General features: G+C 40.3%; 1 protein-coding gene across 1 annotated transcript in view; it reads right to left on the bottom strand.

Moving 5' to 3' along the window:
• Positions 1-2,961: 2,961 nt before the first annotated feature.
• Positions 2,962-23,042, bottom strand: part of Trmt2b (tRNA methyltransferase 2 homolog B) — a 38,918-nt gene continuing 18,837 nt past the window's right edge. Inside the window, exons 8-14 of the mRNA XM_051178818.1 lie at positions 16,412-16,558; positions 14,341-14,435; positions 13,731-13,945; positions 13,473-13,574; positions 12,312-12,431; positions 12,004-12,103; positions 2,962-3,910 (exon numbers count right to left, since the gene is read on the bottom strand). Coding sequence (XP_051034775.1) covers positions 3,784-3,910; positions 12,004-12,103; positions 12,312-12,431; positions 13,473-13,574; positions 13,731-13,945; positions 14,341-14,435; positions 16,412-16,558 — 906 coding nt within the window. The 3' untranslated portion in view covers positions 2,962-3,783. The remainder of the gene's footprint in view (positions 3,911-12,003; positions 12,104-12,311; positions 12,432-13,472; positions 13,575-13,730; positions 13,946-14,340; positions 14,436-16,411; positions 16,559-23,042) is intronic.

The following is a 23,042-nucleotide window of genomic DNA, read 5'->3' as shown; positions in this document are numbered from 1 at the left end:
GTAATATGACATGATGTATAATAAGTAAGTGCTATGAAAAAGTTTAAAGGAAAAAAAGAACACTGAACCCTGAGCCTTTCCCCAAAACCATGGGTCTGCATATAGTCCAGACTGGCCTTGAACTCACAGCTAGTCTGTTGCATAAGTCTTTCAAGTACTGGAATTATAGGCATGAATCTCCAAGCTTAGCTCCTTTCTAATGTTAAAATGAGTATGGACTATTCTGTGTAGTATGTATATTTCTGTATACAATGTTGTCTTGACATCTTAAGGATTCTGCCCCTCCCCACTGGGCTAGTCAATTCTTAGAGAAAGCAAGGCCTGAGGCCAAAGCTATATATTAGTTTTCCATCACTGAAACACGATCCTAAAATGATTCCTAAAAATCAACTTGAAAGTTTGTTTTGGCTCACATTTCTAGGCTATGATTGTTTAGCCCATTGCTTTTGGACTGGACAAAGGAACACATGGTGGAGAAAAAAGCTTATCAGCTCATGCTAGCCAGGAAGTAAGAAAGGTGGAGGGAAGGGGCAGTGTCACATCCCAATATCCCTTTCAATGACCTAACTTCCTTCCATTAGACACAGGCTCTCAAGCTGTGGGTCACAATCCCTTTGGAGTTGAATGACCCTTTCACAAGGGTCACATCAGATATCATGCATATCCTATATCTATATTACAATTCCTAACTAGCAAGATTACAATTATGAAGTAGCAATGAAAATATTTTTTATGGCTGGGGGTCAAGACAATGTGAGGAACTGGTCACAGCATTATGAAAGTTGAGACCCTATCACCTAAAAGCTCCATTACCTCCCAATGGTGCCACAGGCTAAGAACCAGCTTTTGACACTTAGGCCTTCAGGAATGTTTCCAGATCTAAACATCATCTCTGAAGAAAAAAAAAAAAACACCATTTTTGATCCTACTTCTGTAACTGTCCTGAATAACCAGAAAGGAAATAAATAGCTCCTACTCTAGCACTGTGAATATATAATAATATGCTGTGCTCTTGAACTTCCATGTCTCTTCAAAAACAATGCACAACACTAGCTTGGAGTAGTGGCACATATCCATAATTTAATATAATTTGAGGGGTAGAAATCAGCCTTAGCTACATAAGGAGTTTGAGGCCAGTCTGGGTTAAGCAAAACCTTGTCTCAAAACACCAACAAAAACTGCCTGGAAATGTACCTCTATTGGTAGAGTGTTTGCTTAGCATGGGCAAAGTCCTGGGTTCAATTCTCCAGCATGACAACAAAAATTGAGTATGGTTGTGCACACATGTAAATGAAGCAGAAGTCATGAGATAGAAGCAGGATGATCAGAGGCTCCAGGTCATTCTTGGCTGCAATGTTTTTTAGAAGACAACCTGGAATACATGACATCCTGTGGTGGTTTGAATGGCAATGTCCCTCATAGGCTCATATATTTGCATGCTTAGTCCCCAGTTGATAAACTGTTTAGAAGGGTAAAGAAGTGCAGCCTTCAGAACCCAGAGGCTGGATCACCCAGAAACCTAGGATAAAACCAAACGTGACTGGCAAAAAAGGTCAATGAAAAGATTCCTAATGATATTCTGTGTACTCATAGATCATTGCCTGACCCAACTGTCATCAGACAGGCTTTGCCCAGCAACTGTTGGAAACATGCAGAGACCCACAAGTTAGGCAGACCTTGGGAAATCCTGTGGAACAGGGGGAAGGAAGGATTATGGGAGCCAGAGGAGCCAAGGACACCACAAGAAAACTCACAGAATTAAAAAACTTGGGCTCATAAATGCTCACAGAGACTGAACTCCAGCGAGCTTATATATGACTGATTTAGGCCTTCTGTATATATGTTGCTGTTGTCTGCTTGGTCTTCTTGTGGGACTCCTCTAACAGTGGGAGCAGGGACTGTCTCTGACTCTTACCTGCTTTTGGAACCCTTTCATCTTACTGGATTGCTTTGTCCAGCCTTAATAGGAGAAGTAGTATCTTAATGCAACTTGCTATGCCATGGCTGGCTGATAGACATGGGAAGCCTGCCCTTTTCTGAAGAGAAAGGAGGAGTAGTGGATGAGGGTGGGGTGTTAGGGAGGAGAAACTGGGAGGAGTGAGGGAGGGGAAACTGATCAGGCTAGGAATAAATAAACAAATAAGTAAATAAAGGAAGGAAGGAAGTTAGTAAACTATTAACTTCCTGGGGGGGGGAAGAGGTATGACCTTCTTGGAGAAGGTGAGTCACTGGGAGTGACTTTGAAGTTTCAAAAGCCCACACCGACCCAGTGTCTCTCCCTGCCTGCAGATCACACGTAAAGCTCTCAGCTATTGCTATAACACCTTGCCTTCCTTGGGCCAACACACTGCCCACCATGATGACAATGGTCTAACCCTTTGGAACTGTAAGCAAGCCCCCAATTAAATGCTTTCTTTTGTAAGATTAGCCTTGCCAAATGGTGTCTCTTTCCAGCGATAGAACACTAAGACAGACCCTACCTCAAAAGTATATATATACACAACATTTTATATAAGCTTTAGTAGTTATCTTCTTTTGAGAAGCAGTTTGCTTTAGGAGCATTTAGAACTGAGAGAAATCTCAACTACTGTTGAACTGATTATTATTTTGTAAGCCTGGCTATACATGCTAACTTCTTTGTCTTCCAACCATTAGAATATTCAAAATATAGCATAAATTGTTTGGCAACCACCCAAGGACCAACTCCACTATTGAAAAGTTCATGTACTAGAGATGAGTGAATATAGTTAGTTTCAATATCCACATTATTATAGGCTTCTGGTGCTACCTTCCCCCATAATACTCAGCACAATTGTAAGTATTCAGTTCCTACTGTGAGAGTTTCTTAACCTCTCTGGCTATTTCTCCTGACCAATTATCCTTCTACAGGTAAGTGACAAATGTTGTTATTGATCCTAGAGAGGACTATATTTCCTTTTAAAATTATTTTTAATGTTTATTTGCATGTGGGTGAATGTAGGTTTGTGCATATGAGTACAGTGTCCATGGAGGTCAGAAGAAGGCATCAAATCCCCTGGATCTAGTTACAAGCAGTTATGAGCAGCCTGACATGAATACCAGGAATCAAACTTAGGTCTTCTATAAGAGAAGTATGTGCTTGTGAATGCTGAGCCATTTCTCCTTCCCTAGACATAACCACATTATCAAAGGACATTCTAGAAGTGTCAAAGTCTAAAAAACCTAAGTACCCTGCAATTACTACATAACTTTGTCTGCTTTGTGTGGTGTGTGTCTGTATGTACACATGTGTCTGCAATTACACTCTGTAGAGGCCAGAGATTGATATAATTTCCCAACTCTCTTTCTTTGGAAATATGGTCTCTCACTGAACCTGGAACTCACTTAACTAGATTGGCTAGTCAGGGAAACCCTCAAGATCCCCCTGTCTCCACTTCCTAGCACTGGAAGAACAGCCTTGTCCACTATGACCTGTTACTTATATGTGAATGCTGGAGTTTGAAACTCAGTTACTTGTGCATGTCCGATAAGCACTTTATTCACTTAGCCATCTCCCTAACCCTTCTGCTTTGTAAAACGTTCAAGGAGTTAGGAGTGTTCAAATCTAACCAAATATGGATAATCCCAAAGGGATATGACAAGGTACAGTTCAATCTGCCTCCAAGGAGGCCAGCTATATTCTTCTTGCTGAAGATTCAAACACTGGTTACCCTGGTGATATACATCCATGGTCTCCAATGCAGCAACATGCCAGACCCGGATGTCTCTGAAACTTCAGCCTTTGCAGCCTGTTGTCTCCTACTGCTATCGAGTGAAGAGGAGTACCAGCTCACAGTGTGGGGTGTGGGGAAACAAATCCACAGGTACAGCTTGTCTCAGGACAAATGGTTCACCGAGGAGCTTCTTAGCAGAGTTTGGAGGACAACACAACCTGCACAAATAGACCATAGTTATCAGTTCACCAAATGATGTGACAGACTTTGAAGATCCCCCATGAAAGGCCTCACCCTCCCTGGGGAGTGGATGGGGGGGGTTCATGGCGGGAATGGGTGGGAGGGAGAGGGAACTGGGATTGATGTGTAAAATAAGATCGTTTCTAATATAAATAAAAATGTAGAAATAAAAAAAAGAAAGAAAAGCAAGTACAGGAACATAGTGGCTTAAAACTGAAGTCAGACAGGCCCATGTGTCTCTCATCTACACTGCTCATTATTTCATGTAACTGTTGTACTTATCCATCTTCCCCACTCAAGTACAAATGTTCAACTTACAGTGAGGTTATGGTCGAACAAACCCATTGTAAGCTGAAAATAATAAATCAAAATGCATCTAAAGGACTGCAAAGATGGTTTGGTTGGCAAGGTATCTGAGTTCAATGCCCAGAATTCTTGGGAAAATGTGAAGTATGTTCAATGCCCAAAATTCATGGAAAAATGTAAAGTATGTTGGTATATGCTTATAATCCAGTTCTAAGGAAGCAGGCCCCCTGGGACTCACTGCTGGCCAGCCCAGCCTACCAGATGAAATCCAGGATAGTGAGAGATCCTGTCTCAAACACAAGGTAGATGGTTCCCAAGAAACATACACACACAAAATGCACACAATTAGCTGGGTTAAGTCTCAGTCTCTGAGTTAGAGCACATGATTAGCATGCACAAATTTCTGGATTTGAAGTGCACGCACACACACACACATACACACACACACGGACACACATACACATTACATATATATTTAATATATGTATATACTATAATTTTATGTGTAGTATATATTATCAAACATCACCACTTACATTCATAAGACCCTACGACATGTACCCATTAAACTCTTCTAAAAAGGTTGTAATAATTTATAACCATTCTTTCGTACTTTCAAACTTTCAGACTTTTTTTATGAACAATTCTATACCTTACTATTCTACTTAGTAACCACTTTATCTCAGAACTTAAATCAAAAGCCACAAAACATACTTGACTGTACTTCAAAAGACACTATTGAACCATGCATCGTACTGCACACCTTTAATGCCAGCACTTGGAGACAGACAGGTGGAACTCTTTGAGTCTGAGGCCAGCCTGGTCTACAAAGCAAGTTCCAGGACAGCCAGAGCTACATAGTGAGACAATGTCTCAAAAAGACAGAAGGGGAAGGAGGAAGAGGAAGAGAAGGGAATAAAAGTAGAGAAAGGAGGAGGGATTAGGGATGTGGCTCAGCAGCAGTCAAATACTCACTGGCTTGTGTGAGGTCCTGGATTTGATGTATAGTAACACCCATGAACACAAACAGAGACGCATATACAGGAAGTACAGAGAGAAGAAGCAGAAAGGGAGGAATTTTTTCAACTCATATACTTGATAGGGGACTTCTATCAGACATGAAGACGACTCTGAAAACCTTAATAATAAAAAGTTCAACCCAGTTAAACCTGGGCATAAGATCTGAATCTTGTATTAACATGTAAATATCTAAAGATTTACAACGGACTAAAAGAGGGGCTGGGAAAGTAGTTCTGTTGGTAGACTGCTAGCCTAGCATGCACAAAGCCCTGGGTTTGATCCTCATCACTTCATAACCAGATTCGATGGTTCCAGCATTTAGAAAAGGAAGACAAATTCAAGGTCAATCTGGGCCAGTCTGGAATACATGAGACCCTATCTCCATAGAAAAATGCAAAAAGATGTATTAAAAAACAAAACACTCGATCTGGTGGTGGTGGTGCAGACCTTTAATCCCAGCACTCATAGGCAGAGGCAGGCCTGATCTACAGAACGAGTTCCAGGACAGGCTGGACTACAGAGAGAAGAAACTGTGTCTCAAAAGTACAAACACAAAAACAAACAGAAACAAACAAACAAAAGAAGCACGAAAAAATCTTTAGCCATTGGGAAAATGAAAAGAAAAACCACAATGATATAGCACTTCCCATGAGCTGCCATTTTAAGAAAAAAAGGCAGCAGCAAGAGCTTAGGAAAAATACCTGACTAGCACACAAGCGGTCCTGGGCTTCATTGCCAGCACTGCAAAATAGATTTTTGAAAAAATCAATACCAAGACTCGGTTAAGGTACAGAGGAAATCAGAGAAAATAGAATGCTCTTGTACTACTGTTGGTACAATAGGGCAGCTATTTGGAAAACAAACTGAAGTTCCTCACAAGGTTAAATGAGTTACCATATGGCCCAGAAATTCCCCTCCTGGTCATTCTCAAAGAGAGATGAAAGGAAAACTTGCACATGAATATTCATTGCAACATTATTTATAAGAGCCGTAAATTTCCTTTTAAGAACAAAAAGAAAATGAAGGATCAATACATTTTTAAACACAGATGATCATATACATTATGCTAGGTGGAATAAGTTGCAAAGAATCACACAATAAATGACACAATTCAATGACATGCCAGGGCATACTCATATACAAAAAATAAATCTTTTTAAAAATATATAATATTCCCATAATTAAGTAACAGATGATTGTATTTTATGTAGTACCATCTTAGCATTTTATATAATATTATTTAATGAATTTAACACATAGTTCTTAAAAATAAATGGCCAATAAATATTTGAAAAAAGTGCTCAACATCCTTGCCATCAGGGAAATGTAAATTTTAAACTGCTCTGATATTCTATCTTACCCCAGTCATAATAACTAAGATCAAGGAAACAAATGGCAACAAATGCTGGTGATGATATGGTACCCCCATTCACTGCAAGTAGAAACAAAAATTGGTAAAGCTATTGTGGAAACCAATATGGAAGTTTCTTAAACAATTAAGAACAGAACTACCATATGATACAGCTATACCACTACTGGGTATATACCTAAAGGACTCAAAGTCAGCATACTACAGAGATACATGTACACCCATGTTTACTGAAGCTTTAGTCACAATAGCTATGAAGTAGAAACAGTTTAGATGTTTATGAAGAGATAAATTTAAAATGTGGTGTATGGCTTGGGAGATAACTCAACAGATAAAGTGCTTGTCATGCAAATATGAGGATGTATGTTTGGACCCAGAGCACCCATGTAAGAGCTTGGTGGTAGCAAGCAGTGCTGAGGGTCAGCCTAGGTTAAATGACAAGCTACAGATTCACTGACCCTGTCTCAAACAAGATGGGGCCAGTGAGGTGGTTCAGTGAATAAAGGTGCTTGCCACCAAGCCTGATAACCTGAATTGGCCCCCAAGATTCGCCTGGTAGGAGAGAAGCAACTCCTCCAAGCTGTCCTTTGGCCTCCACACATGCACACATTTGCACAGAAAGAAAAAAAAAGGTGAAAAGTGAAAGGAACTGACTTAGTGTTGACCTCTGGCTTTCACATACACACAAGTGTGGTACTTACACAAATGGGATTTTATTCATCTCTAAAGACAAATAAGACATTCACAAGGAAATGGATGGAACTGTGATCATTGTTAAGTGAAATAAGCCAGAGGCAGAAAGACATGTATCGCCCAATTATGTGTCTGTGTGTATGTCTGTGTATGTGTGTGGGAAGGGGGGAAGGGGTAAGACAGAATGGGGACAATGTTGGGGAAGGAAGGGATCAAAATTAAATAAAAAGAGCAAAGAGGTGCAAAAGAACTCAGCATATGATACATGTATGAAAGTGTCGCAATGAAATAAACAAAAGAGCAATAAATTAGAGCTGCTGAAATGGCTCAGCTGGTAACGGTGCTTGCTGCAAACCCTGATGCCCCAATGACAAGGTGGAAGGGGAGAACTAGCTCATATAAGCACCCCTCCCACTCAAAAGAAAATGCAAAAAAAAAATTCTTGGGTTTTTTTGTTTGTTTGTTTGGTTGGTTGGTTGGTTTTTGGTTTTTCATGACAGGGTTTCTCCATGAAACAGTCCTGGCTATCCTGGAACTTACTCTGTAGACCAGGATGGCCTTGAACACGTAAGTACCTGCTTCCTCTGCTTCCCAAGTCCTCAGATTAAAGGTGTATGCCATCACCACTGACTTTTTTTTTTTTAATGTGTAGCCCAGGCTGGCCTCAAACTCTTGATCCTCCTGCCTCTGACTCCTTCAGCAAATCCTGCTGGAGTGTGCCACCACAAACAGCAGCTTTAATTGTCACTCTTTAAAGTGACAATTAAAATAATTTCTTTGCATGACAAACAAAAATTAATAACTAATTTCCTTTTATTCTAAATCATCTGCATTTTTAGTTAGAAAGCACAGGATAGTTATAAAGAAATCCTATGGTTTTCTACAGTACATTCATGAATTTCCTTAAGTCTTTGACCCACTTATAATTTATTCTAATTTAGACTAGATACAAATCCAACTTTTTGCAGTGTCTAAACAGCTATTAATAAGAATTTTCTGATTAGTCCATTTTTACCCACTGATAAGAGATACCATCTTCATATCATACTCAAAAACAATAAAAATAGAAGAGTAATTGTGCAGAAACAGACAAGTAAATAAGATGGAGAGACTGAACCTAATATTTTTCTTTGAGGTACAAGCTTTGTCCCCCGCTGGAATGAATGAGACAGTAGTCTCACTATGTAACCCATTCGGATCTCCAAGTCACTATGTAACCCAGCCTTATCTTAAACTCATGGCTTCCCTTCTGGCTCAGGTCCCTGAGTACTGGGATTACAGATACACACACCACTGCACCCATCTTGAGTGGGACATCTTCATTTTTTTCCCATGCTCACTAATCTGTTCAGGACGTACCTTGTTTCCTAGAATTAACCTTGGCCATTTGTATTTTTCCAGAAAAATCAGACTTCATGTAGATTTTCAGATATTTTTCATGCAAACTCTAAGCAGAAGTTCCTTATAATTGAAAAAAAAATTAGACTGAACACTTGGAAGACAGAAATAGGAGGACTGCCATAAGATCAAGGCCAGCCTGGTCTATGTAGTGAGTTCCTAGCCAGGCAGGACTACATATTGAGGCATTGTCTTTAAAAATAAAGCAAAACAAATTCTTCCAAGTCTATAGATATTCTGCTTTATTATTTATGACTATAGTCTTGTGATTTTTTTACCCTTTTATGTTCCTGAGTAGGTTTATTTGCCTATTTCTTTTTCACAATAACATTTATTTGCCATGTCTTTCATAAGGTTTTATGATGTTTTTTGAGATAAGGTCTCACAATGTATTCCTGCCTGGCCTGGAACTCACTATGTGGACCAGACTGGCCAAAAACTCAAGAGAGATTTGCACTCCTGAGTGCTTGGATTAAATGCCTGCACTACAATACCTGGCTGGGGTTTTTCTTTTAATATTAGTTTTTGAGACAGGATCTCATTATGTGTCTTAGGCTAATATCAAACTCATGATCTTCCTGTCTCCACTTAAGAGCTGGCATTATAAACAGGTACCACAACACTTGACTTTTTAAATTCTGTTTTAAAAATTATATTTATATTAATTCTCAGAGAATTTTGTGTACAAACACAATGCATTGTACTCATATTTAGCTTCCCTACTCTCCACCCCCTCCTAACCAACCGCCCCCTCCTAACTTCATGTCTTTTTTGTAATAACCCATCAAGTTCAATTTGTGCTGCCCATTTACACATGGGACCATGCACTAGAGCATGGTCAACCTACATGGGACCATATGAACAAAGGACATTTTTCTGCTTCCCCTAACAGCCATCATATAGTGGTGAGGTTTCATGGCTCCCCCCTCCCCCTTCCATGCTAGAATGTTGGTCGGTTTAATCTTGTGCAGGTCTTGTGCAGGCAACCACAGATGCTGTGAGTTCATAAGTGCAGTGGTCTTTCACATTGAGAATATACTGTTTCTTACAGTTCCAACCCGAACTCTGGCTCTTTTCATCTCCTCTTTTGCAATGAATGGTCCCTAAGCCTTGGTGGGATGATGTAGATGTCCTATCTGTGGCTAAGCATTCTATACATTTATTCTCCACACTTTGACCAATAATGAGAAAACATAATTTAAAACTTTAAAAAGACACAAGAAAGCACTGTCTTTTTCCTGGGAAAATGGTTAAGGTTAAAAAAGGAAAAGGAGTTAGGGAGTGGCAAGATGGCTCCATGGGTAAAGGCACTTGCCACCAACCCTGACAACCTAAGTCCTCTGACCTCCATATGTACACTGAGGTACACACACACACACACACACACACACACACACACACACACACAATAAATAAATAAATAAATATAACCTATTTTTAAAAGAAAAAGAAGTGGGTGTAGTGCCACACAGCTATAATCCTATGACTTGGGAGGTGGAGACAGGAGAATTGAGAGTTCAGGGCCAGCCTTGGCTGCATACACAGGCCAACAAGATGGCTCAGCAGGCAAAAGCACAAGCCTCGGGACTTCAGTTCGAGCCTAGCACCTAAGGTGGAAAGAAGGCTAAAACCCAACTTCTAAAAGTTATCTTCTGGCCTCTACACAGAATCTTAGGCAGACATAATTCTGCTTCCCCACATATCTTGGTAAATTAATGAAAAATTTAACCAAAAACCAAGACACTACTAAAAAATGTACAAATAACATGCTGACAAGGACATGGAGAAAAGGCCACATTTAAACACTGGTGGGAATGAAAATTAATGGAATACAGTATCAAGATTCCTCAAAAACCTAAAAATAATCTACCATATGACCCATATGTACCACTTGTTAGAATAGCCCAAAGGGAATTAAATCAGCCTATCGATGAGATACCTACATTAACATTCTTTATTACACTATTCCCAACAACCAGACAAAATCAGTAGATGAATGGATAGAGAAAATATGGTAAATAAAATAAGCCATATGCAGAATCTTTTTAAAAAATTAATCAGATGCCACCTTTTCAACATGTTTTTCAGTTGAAAATTAAATCCAGTACCGTGTGTGTGTGTGTGTGTGTGTGTGTGTGTGTGTGTGTGTGTGTGTGTGTACCTCAGCGCGCACACACACACACACACACACATAGGGAAACTTCAATTATCATCTTTAGAAATGCCATCCACCTCTTTTGACATAAGGTCTCTCATTGGCCAGGACAGCAAGCCCTAAGGACTCACCTGTTTTTACTCCCCTAGTGATGGGATTACAAGCTCAGGTCACCACACCTGGCATTGAATCTTTTAAAGTAAATTTCGTCCTTCATGATTTCACAGAATTGATTTTCTAATATATTAAAATTTTTATCTTGATCACTAAAATCCTTGGTACCCTCTTTAAAATTTGTGCTCAGAGTACCTGTTTGTCTCACCCTAGACAAGTCTCTATAACTAATTCTTAAAAATGATATAATCAGGGACTGGAGAAATGGCTCAATAAAGAACACTAACTTTTCTCACAAAGGACCAAAGTTTGGTTCAGAACATCCACATGGTACCTCACAAGTGCCTGAAACTCCAGTTCCAGGGGATCTAACACCCTCTTCTGGCCTGTATAGGCTTGTGTGACTATGGAATGTACATAAAGTTATTCAAGTTCATATACACATTTTTTTAAAAAAAAAAAAACTTATTTTTTAAAGTGGTATATTGAGCCAAGTATAGTGATGAATGCCTTTAATCCCAGGAAAACAGGAGGTAGAGACAGGCAGATCTCTGTAAGTACAAGGCCAGCAAAGGCTACACAATGAGTTGTAGGACTACACTAGAGCTACATAGTTGAGACCCTGTCTCAAAAAAAAAAACATAAAAACAAAAACAAACAACAACAACAAAATAAAGTGGTATCTTTTTTCCTTTTCTTTATGTTTCTATACTTTTTTTTTCCAAATTGTACATAGAAAGCATAGATAGACTACTCTGAGTTTTTAGAAAACATAATTTTGGTTTTTCCTTTTTCAATGAGACTGGTTGTTGCTTATTCTACACTGGCTTCAATCTCACTCAGTATGTAGCCAAGGACGATCTTGAACTTCTAATCCTCCTGCCTATACCACCCTGCTCAGTTTTATGTGGTGCTAAATATCAAACCCAGGGTGTCATGCATGACAGTTATTCTACCAGCTGAGCCATATCCCCAGCTCATGGAAAAATACCATTGGAAAAAAATTAAAGACTCACTCAATAAAGTTCCGCATGCTTTCACCATGGGGCTTGCAGGAAACAAAAACTAGAGTGTGGATGGCCCTGCAGTTCCGAATGGCCTGCACCACTTGGTAATCTGAAGGAGTAAACACCTTGTTAATACACTTAACCTATCACAGTCCGTTATTCCAAAATTCACATTAAGTAGCTCTAAGGACTGCTAAGGAATGGAGGAGAAGCTGCTTCAGGGCTACCATATAGGCAGCCCCTTAGCCTGATATGGGAATAAAGATGCAGAACTGGTGGATACCAGGGGGAACACCCAAATTGCCCTCCTTCCTTACGCAGTCCAGCACGGGCCGGATTCACCACAGCAACAGTTAACATCTCATCTTTCTGCAGCCTTAACAACTGTGGCAAAATCTTCTCTGCTCTACCAGCATGAAACTCACAGTTAGTGACACCTGTGAAGGAGAGGATCATGTGGCATAATTTGAATCCAACAAGCGGGAAGCCTTGGTTTTATAGAACTATACAGCAACCAGAGTCCTGCCATTCTTTTTGACTCCAGTGTACCTCTGAATATTAAAGAAAGAGGCACTCTTGGACCTCCTGTAAGTACTTTCCCTTGGAACGTCTGAATAAGCCTCCCATCTAAAGTGACTGGACAGTGCAGCATGCAAGTATCTACATCACAACAGAAAACCTTGACTTTCACACAAGTGCTATTTCTGTCCCATCAGAAGTTTTCACTTGGTGCCTCAAGAACTGTCTAGAAGTTGGGCATGCTAGCACACATCTGTAATCCCAGCATTTGAGAGGCAAAGAAACAGATAAGACATTCAAGGCAAGCCTGGGCTGCACAGAAACTGCACAAACTATTTTTCATATTGCAATTTGACATTTTATTTAAACAAAAGGTTATATTTTAAAATTGTAGGTTTGTTTATTTTGTTTAAGACAAGACCTCACCATGTAGGCTGGTTTTGAACGTCCTATATAGAGACCAGGTTGGCTTTGAACACACTGAAATATACCTGCCTCTGCCTCTGCCTCTGCCTCCTGAGTACTGGAATTAAAGGTGTTCACCCCAATGACAGGCCAAAATTCTAAGTTTGAAACCTATTGTATTAGGTTCTTATGCTCAGAGTCTTATGTAAAACATGTTCTTCTAGTATGTTAAACATTTTACCATTTCCCTTCCCACCAACTAGGCTTGCACTCTTGGGCTCTTTACAGAATGAAGAAAAAAAAAAAAAAGAAATAGTTATTAAGATCTCTCCCAGAAAACATCAAGATCCAACTGTGGCTACTCTATTTAGAACTCTGCTTCCCTATAAGCTGAGGATACAGTATGCCTCCCTTTGCATAGAAACAAGTGCATTTCTGTTTGTTTGATTTTGCTGTGCTGATAACAGACCCCTGGGTATTACACATGCTAAGCAAGCAGTCTGCCATCCCTCAAATACATTTCCTTCATTTCTCCCCAGAATTGATCTAGGTACCATTGAAGGCTGCAGTCCACCTGGCATCTTCTACTGCCTGCTCTACCAGCTCAATGCCAAGGACCTGGGATGCACGCTGAGCCAGAGAAAGGCCAATCACACCTGGAAAAGTAAAAAAGAAGAGGAAATTATTTTTGTGTTTCAACCTCATGGTTATATTCAGACCATTAATACTATCTCCCCCTGTCACCCTTGAAAGGCCATAAGCTCTGGGTAGATAGATGGACAACACAGACTCATCCTAGGGCTACCACTTGCCCGTTCCACAGCAAATGTCAAGGAGGATGGTATTGGAGTTCACTCCACTCAGCTCCCCAATGGTCTGATAGAGCAATTCTGCGCCAGCGGTATTAATCTGGAAGAAGGCATCTGGAGAGATGCGGATCTTCAAACCCAGAAGATCTTCAAAGATGTGTGGTTCCCCAAACAGGAGTTGGTAGGGGGACTGCTGATGGCTGCAACGGGTCATGGTACTAGGGAAAAAAAGAAAGGAAGTCAGCATTTTAAAATGACAGAACTTTCTACCTCTTACTGCTTGGTTGAAAGGGGCCCCTCTCAGCTCGGAGACACAGCTTGCTCGCCACACCTCTGAGACTTCTGCATGAGTCCCCTTCTTGAGGGATGGAGATAAGTGTGCACACTCTCATTTTACATTCTTTTTGTTTTTATTTTGAGAAGGTCAAGGCTACAATACCCCCACTTCACTTTTCTATTCTAGCCTGGGTTCCCAGATGTGGCTGGTGTATAAAAGTCAGGTCTAACTAGCCGGCGGGCCTCCACTCTCAGTAGCCTACCATCAGGCAAGCACAAAGCCAGGCTAAGGCAAGCCTATAGCCTCCTACTTCTTGTCTAGCTGCCCCACGCTTACCTTTCCTGGAAATAGAGTGAGGTCAATTCACAGACTGCTCCGGGGCCTTGAGTGAAAAAGTCCTTCAAGGTCACCTTCTGAGCACACAGTTCCTCCTGCCCAGAACATGAAATTGTGAGGCAAGCAGATGCATCCCCGACAAATTTTACTGCCAATAGTTACAGGATTCAGCCCTGAAGCAGTCAGACAAGAAGACACATTTCTCAAGTCCTATTATAAATAACACTTAGCATAAAGCAATGTTCTGCAGGGCAAAATCAACAACAACAGGCTATTTTCACATCTCAGTTGAAGCACTGCTTGGCTTCTCAGCTTTTGACAAATCTCATACAATAGAACTGGCACTTTCTCTAGTTTGAGCCTCTAATAGTTTTCCAAAGAAAGTGTGAGTTATTCTTATAAACAAGAAGCTAAACTAAGCTTCTGGCCCATCATGCACAGAAAATAACCTTTCAAATCCTTTCGTATTTCTCCACTTTTGCTATCCCAACCACCCACTCAAATATCACCTCAGAATACATGAGTCCTAGAACAATGAACTGGGAAACAAAAGCAAGAATAGGGTGGGCAGGCAAGATGGCTAAGAGGGTAAAGGCACTGGCCATCAATCCCAATGAGCTGAGTTCAATCCCTGGGACACATGTGATGAAAGGAGAGAAACGACTCATGCCAAGTTGTTCTCTGACATCCAACTAAAGGTACAAGGAAAATAATGAACTCCTTCTTTTCTGACTACAGAACATATGAGAATTCTAATATTGCTAATACTTCAGACTAGCTTGACATACAGATACAGGGTAATAAACCATGTCAGAGCTATAGAATTTAAAAGACCAGGCCAGGAATCAAAGGGCTCAGAGGCAAATCCTAGCTTTGTAGTTAACTGGCTCTTTAACCTTCCATGTGGTTATGCCTCCCTTTGGAAATCTATAAAATGAGAATGGTAACATTCTTCTTATACCTACCTACTTCATAAACTGGTTGAGATAATCAACTAAGTATTAGGGTGTTTCTATATGAGATTATCTGTGCTGATTGGGGTTCTGTTGTTTTGTCAACAGGACACAAGATGAAGTGATCTGGAGCCTCAGCTGAGGAACTGCTTCCACAAGACTGGCCTGTGGATATTTCTAGTGGACATTTTCTCAACTGATGGTTGTTATGGGAAAGCCTAGCCCACTATATGCTGTGTCATCCCTGGGAAAGTGGTACTGAGGTATATAAGAAAGCAAATTGAAAGCTGGGGAGTTGGTTTCGTGGTTCATAGCACTTGTTGCCATTGCAGAGGACCTGGGCTTGATTTCCAGTACTCACACGATGGCTCACAATTGTCTGTAAGTCCAGTGTCAGGGGATTCAAAGCTCACTCTGACACCAAGCATACACATGGTGCATATACATACATGCATATATTCATACCCATAAAATAATTTTAAATCTAAAAATAAAGCAAACTGAGCAAGCCACAGGCAGCAAGCCAGGAAGCCGTATTCCTGCATGACCTCTGATTCTGTTAACGCCTCTAGATTCCTGCCTTGAATTCTTTCTCTGCCTCCCCTTCAAGAGAGACTATGAGCTGTAAAGTGAAATACATTCTCAAGTCACTCTTAGTCATGGTTTTTATCACAGCAACAGATAGCCAACTAGAACACTGTCTGAAAGTGCTAAGTGCATTTCAAATGTAAAGCATAATTTGGAAGACTGCTACCCTCGCCACTGTACTAGCAAGAGTGTGTGAAGTATTTAGATTATAACAGTTAGACATGCAAATCTCTGTGGAAATAGCTTTTGGATTCAGTAGAGTCTACTACTACATGAAAATACTTGGGAGTCCATGTACAATAATCATCTTGGGTAACCTAGCCATAGTCTTTGTGTTTCCATTATGCCAGCAGTATGGGTAAATTATATTCTTACCAACTCCTCTTCATCCTCAAACCGGCTCGCCAACCTACACAAATATTCTGGATGTGTAGTTTCTGCTATCTGCTCTGAAACTCCTAAAAAAAAAACCCAAACCAGGAGCATAGTAGAGTTACTGCAGAAGTGGTTTCCTATCCTGGTAGGCTTACCTGACTTAACCCCTGAGGATGAAAAGTGATGATAGCCATCACGTGTCCTTGGCTATTAGTTCGAACTGTAAGCTCACGCCAGTGTCCACCTTCATGAAACAGAAGACAGGGCTCCACTGAAGACTGTCGAAGGAATACTTCATAGTACTAAGAAGAAACTGATATTACATATAGGCAAAAAGAACAAGTTCAACTGTTCATTGTTCATTCTTGGTCATTATTTGAGGCTATATTATGCTCCACAAAATGTATGTGTTGAATGAAGCCTTTAACCCCATATCCTCGGAGAATGACTGCATTTGGAAACAGACCTTTAATCAGGTGAGCAAGGAAGCCAGACATGGTAGTTGCATTCTTCAAGGATTCAAGAGGCTGAAGTCAGAGAATCTCAAGTTTAATGTCATTCTAGGTTACCTAGTGAGACTCTCAAAAGTACACAAAATTAGCAGGTGATTTTACATTAAAGAGAAGCCATTGTAGTGGTTTGAATAGATGCGGCCCCATAGACTCATGTGTTTGAATGCTTGGCCCATAAGGAGTGGCAATATTAGGTAGTGTGGCCTTGTTGGAGTAGCAGAAGCAGACTTTGAGGTCTCATATATGCTTAAGTCATGCCCACTGAACAGTCTCTCCTTCTGCTCTCACCCATCTCCACCGGCATGTCTGCCTGCACATCACCATGTCCTGCCATGACAATAGTGGACTACACCTCTGAAACTGTAAATCATCCTAATTAAATGTTTTTACTTTATAAAGAATTGCTGTGGTCATAGTCTCCTGACAGCAATAGAAATCCAAACTAAGACAGCCATTAAACATACTTAATCCAATCTCACCAGCATCTGTATAAGAAGAGGAAATGTAGGGGTAGGAATATAGCTCAGCTGGTAGAGTGTTTGTCTGGTATGCAGGAAGTACTGGGTTTCCTATCCTTAGCACTGCATAAAAACTAGGCATGGTGACACATACCCATCATACCCGCACTTGGAAGATAGAAGCAGGAAGATCAGAAGTTCCAGGTCATCCTTATGTACACAAGTTTGAGGCTACTCCATGAGGAGGAAGAAGAAGGAGGAGGAGAAGCAGAAGAAGCAAGAAGGGGAGGGGAAGGGAGGGGAGGAAGAAGGAGGAGGGGGAGAAGTAGGGGCACACCAAAAAATCAGAAGGGCTACATATATAAAAGACTGAGTGGGGTCAGTATAAAGATAGCCATAGGCCTGAAGAAAAAAACAAACCTGTAAGACCCTGATCTTAGACTTGGATTTCCAGACTAGAAAGAACTAAATTTCTTTTTTCTTTTTCTTTTCTTTTTTTTTTTTTTTTTTTTTCCTTTTTATACCTCAGGCCTGCGGTAATTTATTTAAGTAGCCCTAAGAAGGTGACACAAAAGCATGCTCCTTGGCCAGCCATGGAAACACATATCTATATTCCTAGCTCCCAGGAAGCTGAGGTGGGAGGATCCTGAATTCCAGGCTTGCCAGAGCTATGCAGCGAATCCTGCCCCATGATCTTATGGAGGACATCACCACTTTTTATATTCTAAACTCTAAGTTCCATGAAGGTTTAGCATCATATCCTCAATCTGGCACATAATACATGCCCAATACTTTTGAAAGAAGGTATGAATGAATAAATAGAAAACACATTCAGATGCAAGACCTCAGTTTATTCTACATGTGATACTAAACACAAGAAACTGCCATTTCTGTGAATTAGTTCTGGCACTACTTCCCAATGCCTTACAAAGCTGCTATGATTTATTCTTACTTATAACTTCCTGGTGCAAGCCACTCATTTCTATAACATATAATCAGATGTCAACTCTACTAGCTTAATCCAATCCTCTGTGGTTTCAAATATCCTTAAAGTCAAGAACAGGGATGTAGCTCCTTGGTAGAGGACCTGAAAACATGCACAAGGTCCAGGGCTTTATCCATAACCCCCCCCCCATCAATAAAAACAAACTTTTCAAACAGAAGCCATTTGGTACTATAATAGGACACACTGTCTGACACATCGTCTGATTTTCTTGTGCCTTTGATTCTCACATTACATGAAATCTAGGTCTACTACATTTTCAACCAAAACCCCAGATTATCTAGGGAAGAAGAAGTTACATGAAAAAAACAGTGCTACCTGGAAAGATAAGATGAATGAAGGTAACACTTTAACACTTTTTCTATCACCTCCTATACAGAAGATATGTTTAACTACACTGAACATATTTTTTCAAATTTTGGGATTGGTAATATATTTTTTTAAAAGACTAGTTCAGTTGTTATTGACTTCCTGGTTTAAAAGGGATGCATTTTGGAAGCAAGATTCAAAGAGGTCTTGAAAAGATGATGGTGGGAAAAATAAAGCCTGATCTGGAAATAATGTTTAAGGAAATATGACCTACATCTCCATCTCTGTATGACCATTGTAAAATGAAGAACAACTCCTGTTTTTATATGAGAACACTTAAGTTTTAAGATTCATCAGATCTTCTAATTAAAATAGAAGAATAGTCTACCTAAAAATGCTACTCAGATGAAATAAAGGAGTGTATTGTTATTTAAGCCCATTGTTCAAACAATTCTCTTTGTTCTTCCCCAAAGCATCATTTTCTGCCTCGGCGCTAGATCATCCCCAATAATAGACAAGCATTCTTTCACTTTCTCACTTTCAAAAAAAAAAAAAAAAAAAAAAAAAAAAAAAAAAAAAACACACACACACAAGCAGGAGCTGAAGAAATGGCTCACTTTCTCTTATGCTTGATTATTCTTGAGTTCCTTTGCTTACTCTGCCTCTACAAACAACAGAACAGGCTGAACTCATACCCTAGAGTCTAAGTGTTCAGTAGGCTATACCACACAAGTTTAAGTACACTATGGTATTCTCATAATAATGAAACCAGCTAAGGCTGTGTGTCTCATAAAATAACTCCACTAACTGAATCACATTCAAAGTCTCTGAAAACGAACTCGGGGTGGAGGTTGCACACCTTTAATCTTAGCACTTGGAAGGCACAGATGGGCAGATCTCTGAGTTCAAGGCCAGCCTAATCTACAAAGAAAGTTCCAGGACAGTTGGGGCTACATAGAGAAACCCTGTCTCAAAAAACCAAGGGGAAAAGTCTCTGAACAACAAATGGACAGTTATTGAGTGAAGAGGAAACAAAAGAACATGAGAAAATCTTTGCCAGCTGTGCATCTGATAGGAGATTAATATCTAGAATATATAAACAATTCAAATAATAAAAACTCAAAGAATAGTCAAATTTACTGGCCAGTTCTCAAATGCATAAATGGCAAAAACCCTCCATATTTACAATGTTCCATATCCTTAGCCACCACAGAAATGCAAATTAAAAATACACTGAGACTGCACCTCACCCCAGCCCCAGCATGATTATCAGCAAGAAAACAAACAACAGAGTCAAGGATGGCAGGACTTAAACATGTTGGTGGGAGTGCTGCCACTATGGATTTCAGTATGATTCCCCCAAAAACCTAAAATCAAAACTACCATTATGATCCAGCTGGACCACAGCACAAGGTATATGGCCAAAGGAACTCAAATCGGCATAACACAGAGATATCTGCACATTCATGTTTACCATTGCACTATTCAAAACAGGCAAAACGTGGAGCCAGCCTAGATGCCCATCAGTAAAGGGACAAACAAAACAGGATGGCATATATTACACAACAGAGTTTTATTAAGCCATAAATTAGAATGAAATAATACCACTTGCAAGAAAATGGATGGAATGGGAGATTATCATATTAAGCCAAAAAGCCAGACTCAGAAAGGCAAATATCATGTTTTCTCCCGTATATAAAATCTAGATTTTTTTTTTGATTTGCATCAAAGGAGAAGGGAGACTATTTCAAAGCATAGGGGATACAGAGGGAGAAAGACACATATAATCTAAGTGATTCTATTATAAACTTACCCAATGAAGATACCCCTGCCCATCAAAATTTCAACAGCTTCCCATTTCACCCACAATAAATGGTAAGGAACTACAATGACCTCTCACTACAGGATATGGCCTCTGTTAACTTTCACCTCATTGCCTACCTTTATTACTACCTAGTAAACACTCACCTGAGTCTATACGTTACCTCCTACAGAAAGCCAGCCATAACCCAAATGCTCTTAGCAGGCCTTTGTAGGTACCAGGCACATGCACACAAGCGCGCGCACACACACACACGCGCACACACACACACACAGACACACACACACACACACACACACACACACACACGTAGGCAAAGCACTTATATACAAAAAAAATGAAAAATAAATAAATAAATACTAAAAACAAGACAAAAAGATGAGCTGGGGGTGGTGGCATATGCCTGTAATCTTGGCACATAAAGTACAGAATCAGGGTGATAGAAAGGTCAAGACTTGCCTAGGCTACACAGCACGATTCAGTCTCAAAACTGAAAGGAGAACCTGAAGATACACAAGGTTTATCACTTGACACAGTTCAGGAAAGGCACATGCTTGAAGGTATAATACTACAGAAGGAGGCAGGCAATACTGTAACTTCTGCCCAGCCCACCGATCCCTTACAGTGTACTCAGTAAACTATTGTTCCTAAAGAACAAGATTCTGCAGAAGACAGTGACATGATGAAGTACACAGCTACCATCAACATTTGATTAAAAATCTGAACACAAAACTGGGAAATAAGTGATAAAGGAATACATACCTCCAATCCCATCATTGAAGAGACTGAGGCAGGAGAAATCTCAGTTTGATGCCAGTCTGGTATACAGGCTAGCCTGAGCTACATGTCAAGACTGTGCATCAAAGAAAGAAAGCAAGGAGATAGCTCAGCAGTCAAGAGCACCAGTTGCTGTCAGAGAGGACCCAGGTCCAGTTCTCAGCACCCACATGGTGGCTCACAAACACAACTCCAGTCCCAGGGGATCCAATGCCCTCTTCTGGCCTCCACAGGCACTAAGCACATGTGGTGTACAACTATACATGTAGGGAAATATCCCCACACACAAAATAATGATTTTTCTTTAAAAAAGAGAAACAAATTCACCCCTTTATCTCACCAAGAAACTGCTCTATCTGGTGACCTTCCTCTATCAGGTGACTGGAGGCTCTTTTCTCAGGAAAAAAACCAAGCCACTATAGCGCTGAATCTTTTCCACCAAGTACAAAATAAATAGATTCAGGAAGCGTATATAAATCTGTATTACTAATATTAGGACCTCAGATTTCCTTTGCACACAACTAGGCAAGAGATTTGAAGATGATTCTTTAGAGAAAGTAACAGCCTCACATTATTGAACCTGACTAACAGAAACATGAGAGAGAGCCCTACAGTCACCAGAAGTGAACCCAAGAAACAGTATACCTACTCAAGCACAACTCACAATTGGCTTTTAAATATAAACAACCAGGCAAGCTGAGTAAAGCCTCCAGGATAAAATACAAAATTAAGGAGGAAGAAATCCCAAAGGAGGTATAAGATAGGTAAAAGGATAGATGGATAGATGGATGGGTACATGGATGGATGCTACTAAAAACAATAAGGAGTTAAAGGAACAGAGATGATAACAACAATAATAGGAGAGCAGAAGAAAATCAAATGTTTTGGCATTTTATTCAAGAATTTTCTACAAAGATAAAAAGGCAAAAAAGGTGGAGGATGAGATAATAAAGTTCTAGAGATTATAAAAGCAGCCAATGAACTCTAAGATTCAAAGAACAGGGGGTAGAAAAAGAAGAGAACAAGCCGGGCAGTGATGGCACACACCTTTAATCCCAGCACTGGGGAGGCAGGCAGATTTCTCTGAGTTTGAGACCAGCCTGGTCTACAAAACCCATTCCAGGACAGGCTCTAAAACAATACAGAAAAACCCTGTCTTGAAAAAAAAACCACATAAACTGGAGTGTAAGGAAGACACCCAACATATACCTCTGGCCTCAACATGCACAGTGACAACATGTATGCACCCACAGTCATGTGTGCTTCTGTATATAGCAATTTCCTGAGCTAAAACTCTCCATCTTGGACAGAAGCTCATTAAAACAGGATGTTAAAGGGGGGATGAAACAGCAGGATATTTTAAAAATTCATTCATTTTTACTTTATGTGCATTGGTGTTTTGCCATGAGTGTCAGTCCCCTGGAACTGGAGACTGTCGTGAGTTGCCATGTGGATGCTAGGAACTGAACTCAGGTCCTCTGGAGGAGCAGTCAATGCTCTTAACCATCTCTCCAGCTCCCCTGCAGGATATTTTAAGTGGAAGTAAAGTATTTCATCCTTTAGGGAAGACCCTAAGCTCAGAAAATAAACAACTCAAAGGCTTCAAAAAGTCCCTGAAACTGAGCAGATTCACTGGACACTTCCTCCCAAAGCATGTGTAAACAATAAGAACTGCTTAGAGACTCTCAGACAAGCAGGGATATCTAGAAGCCTCTCAGAACAGCTGGGATACTTATAAGAGGCCTATCAGCCAAGCTGCCTGGAAGAATCAAAGAACAGGCAAGCCATATATAAGAGGCTCAACAACTGAACTACCTAGAGAGGACACTCTCCAGCCTGTTGCAGATTGTGTAGTACACTCTAGGTTTTAAGCTCTGATGGGTTGTCTTCCTTGCTAGGGTGGGC

The sequence above is a fragment of the Phodopus roborovskii genome, unplaced genomic scaffold (assembly GCF_943737965.1).
Source record: "Phodopus roborovskii unplaced genomic scaffold, PHOROB, whole genome shotgun sequence".
Lineage (NCBI taxonomy): Eukaryota > Metazoa > Chordata > Mammalia > Rodentia > Cricetidae > Phodopus > Phodopus roborovskii.
This window is presented reverse-complemented; position numbering and strand designations above follow the sequence as displayed.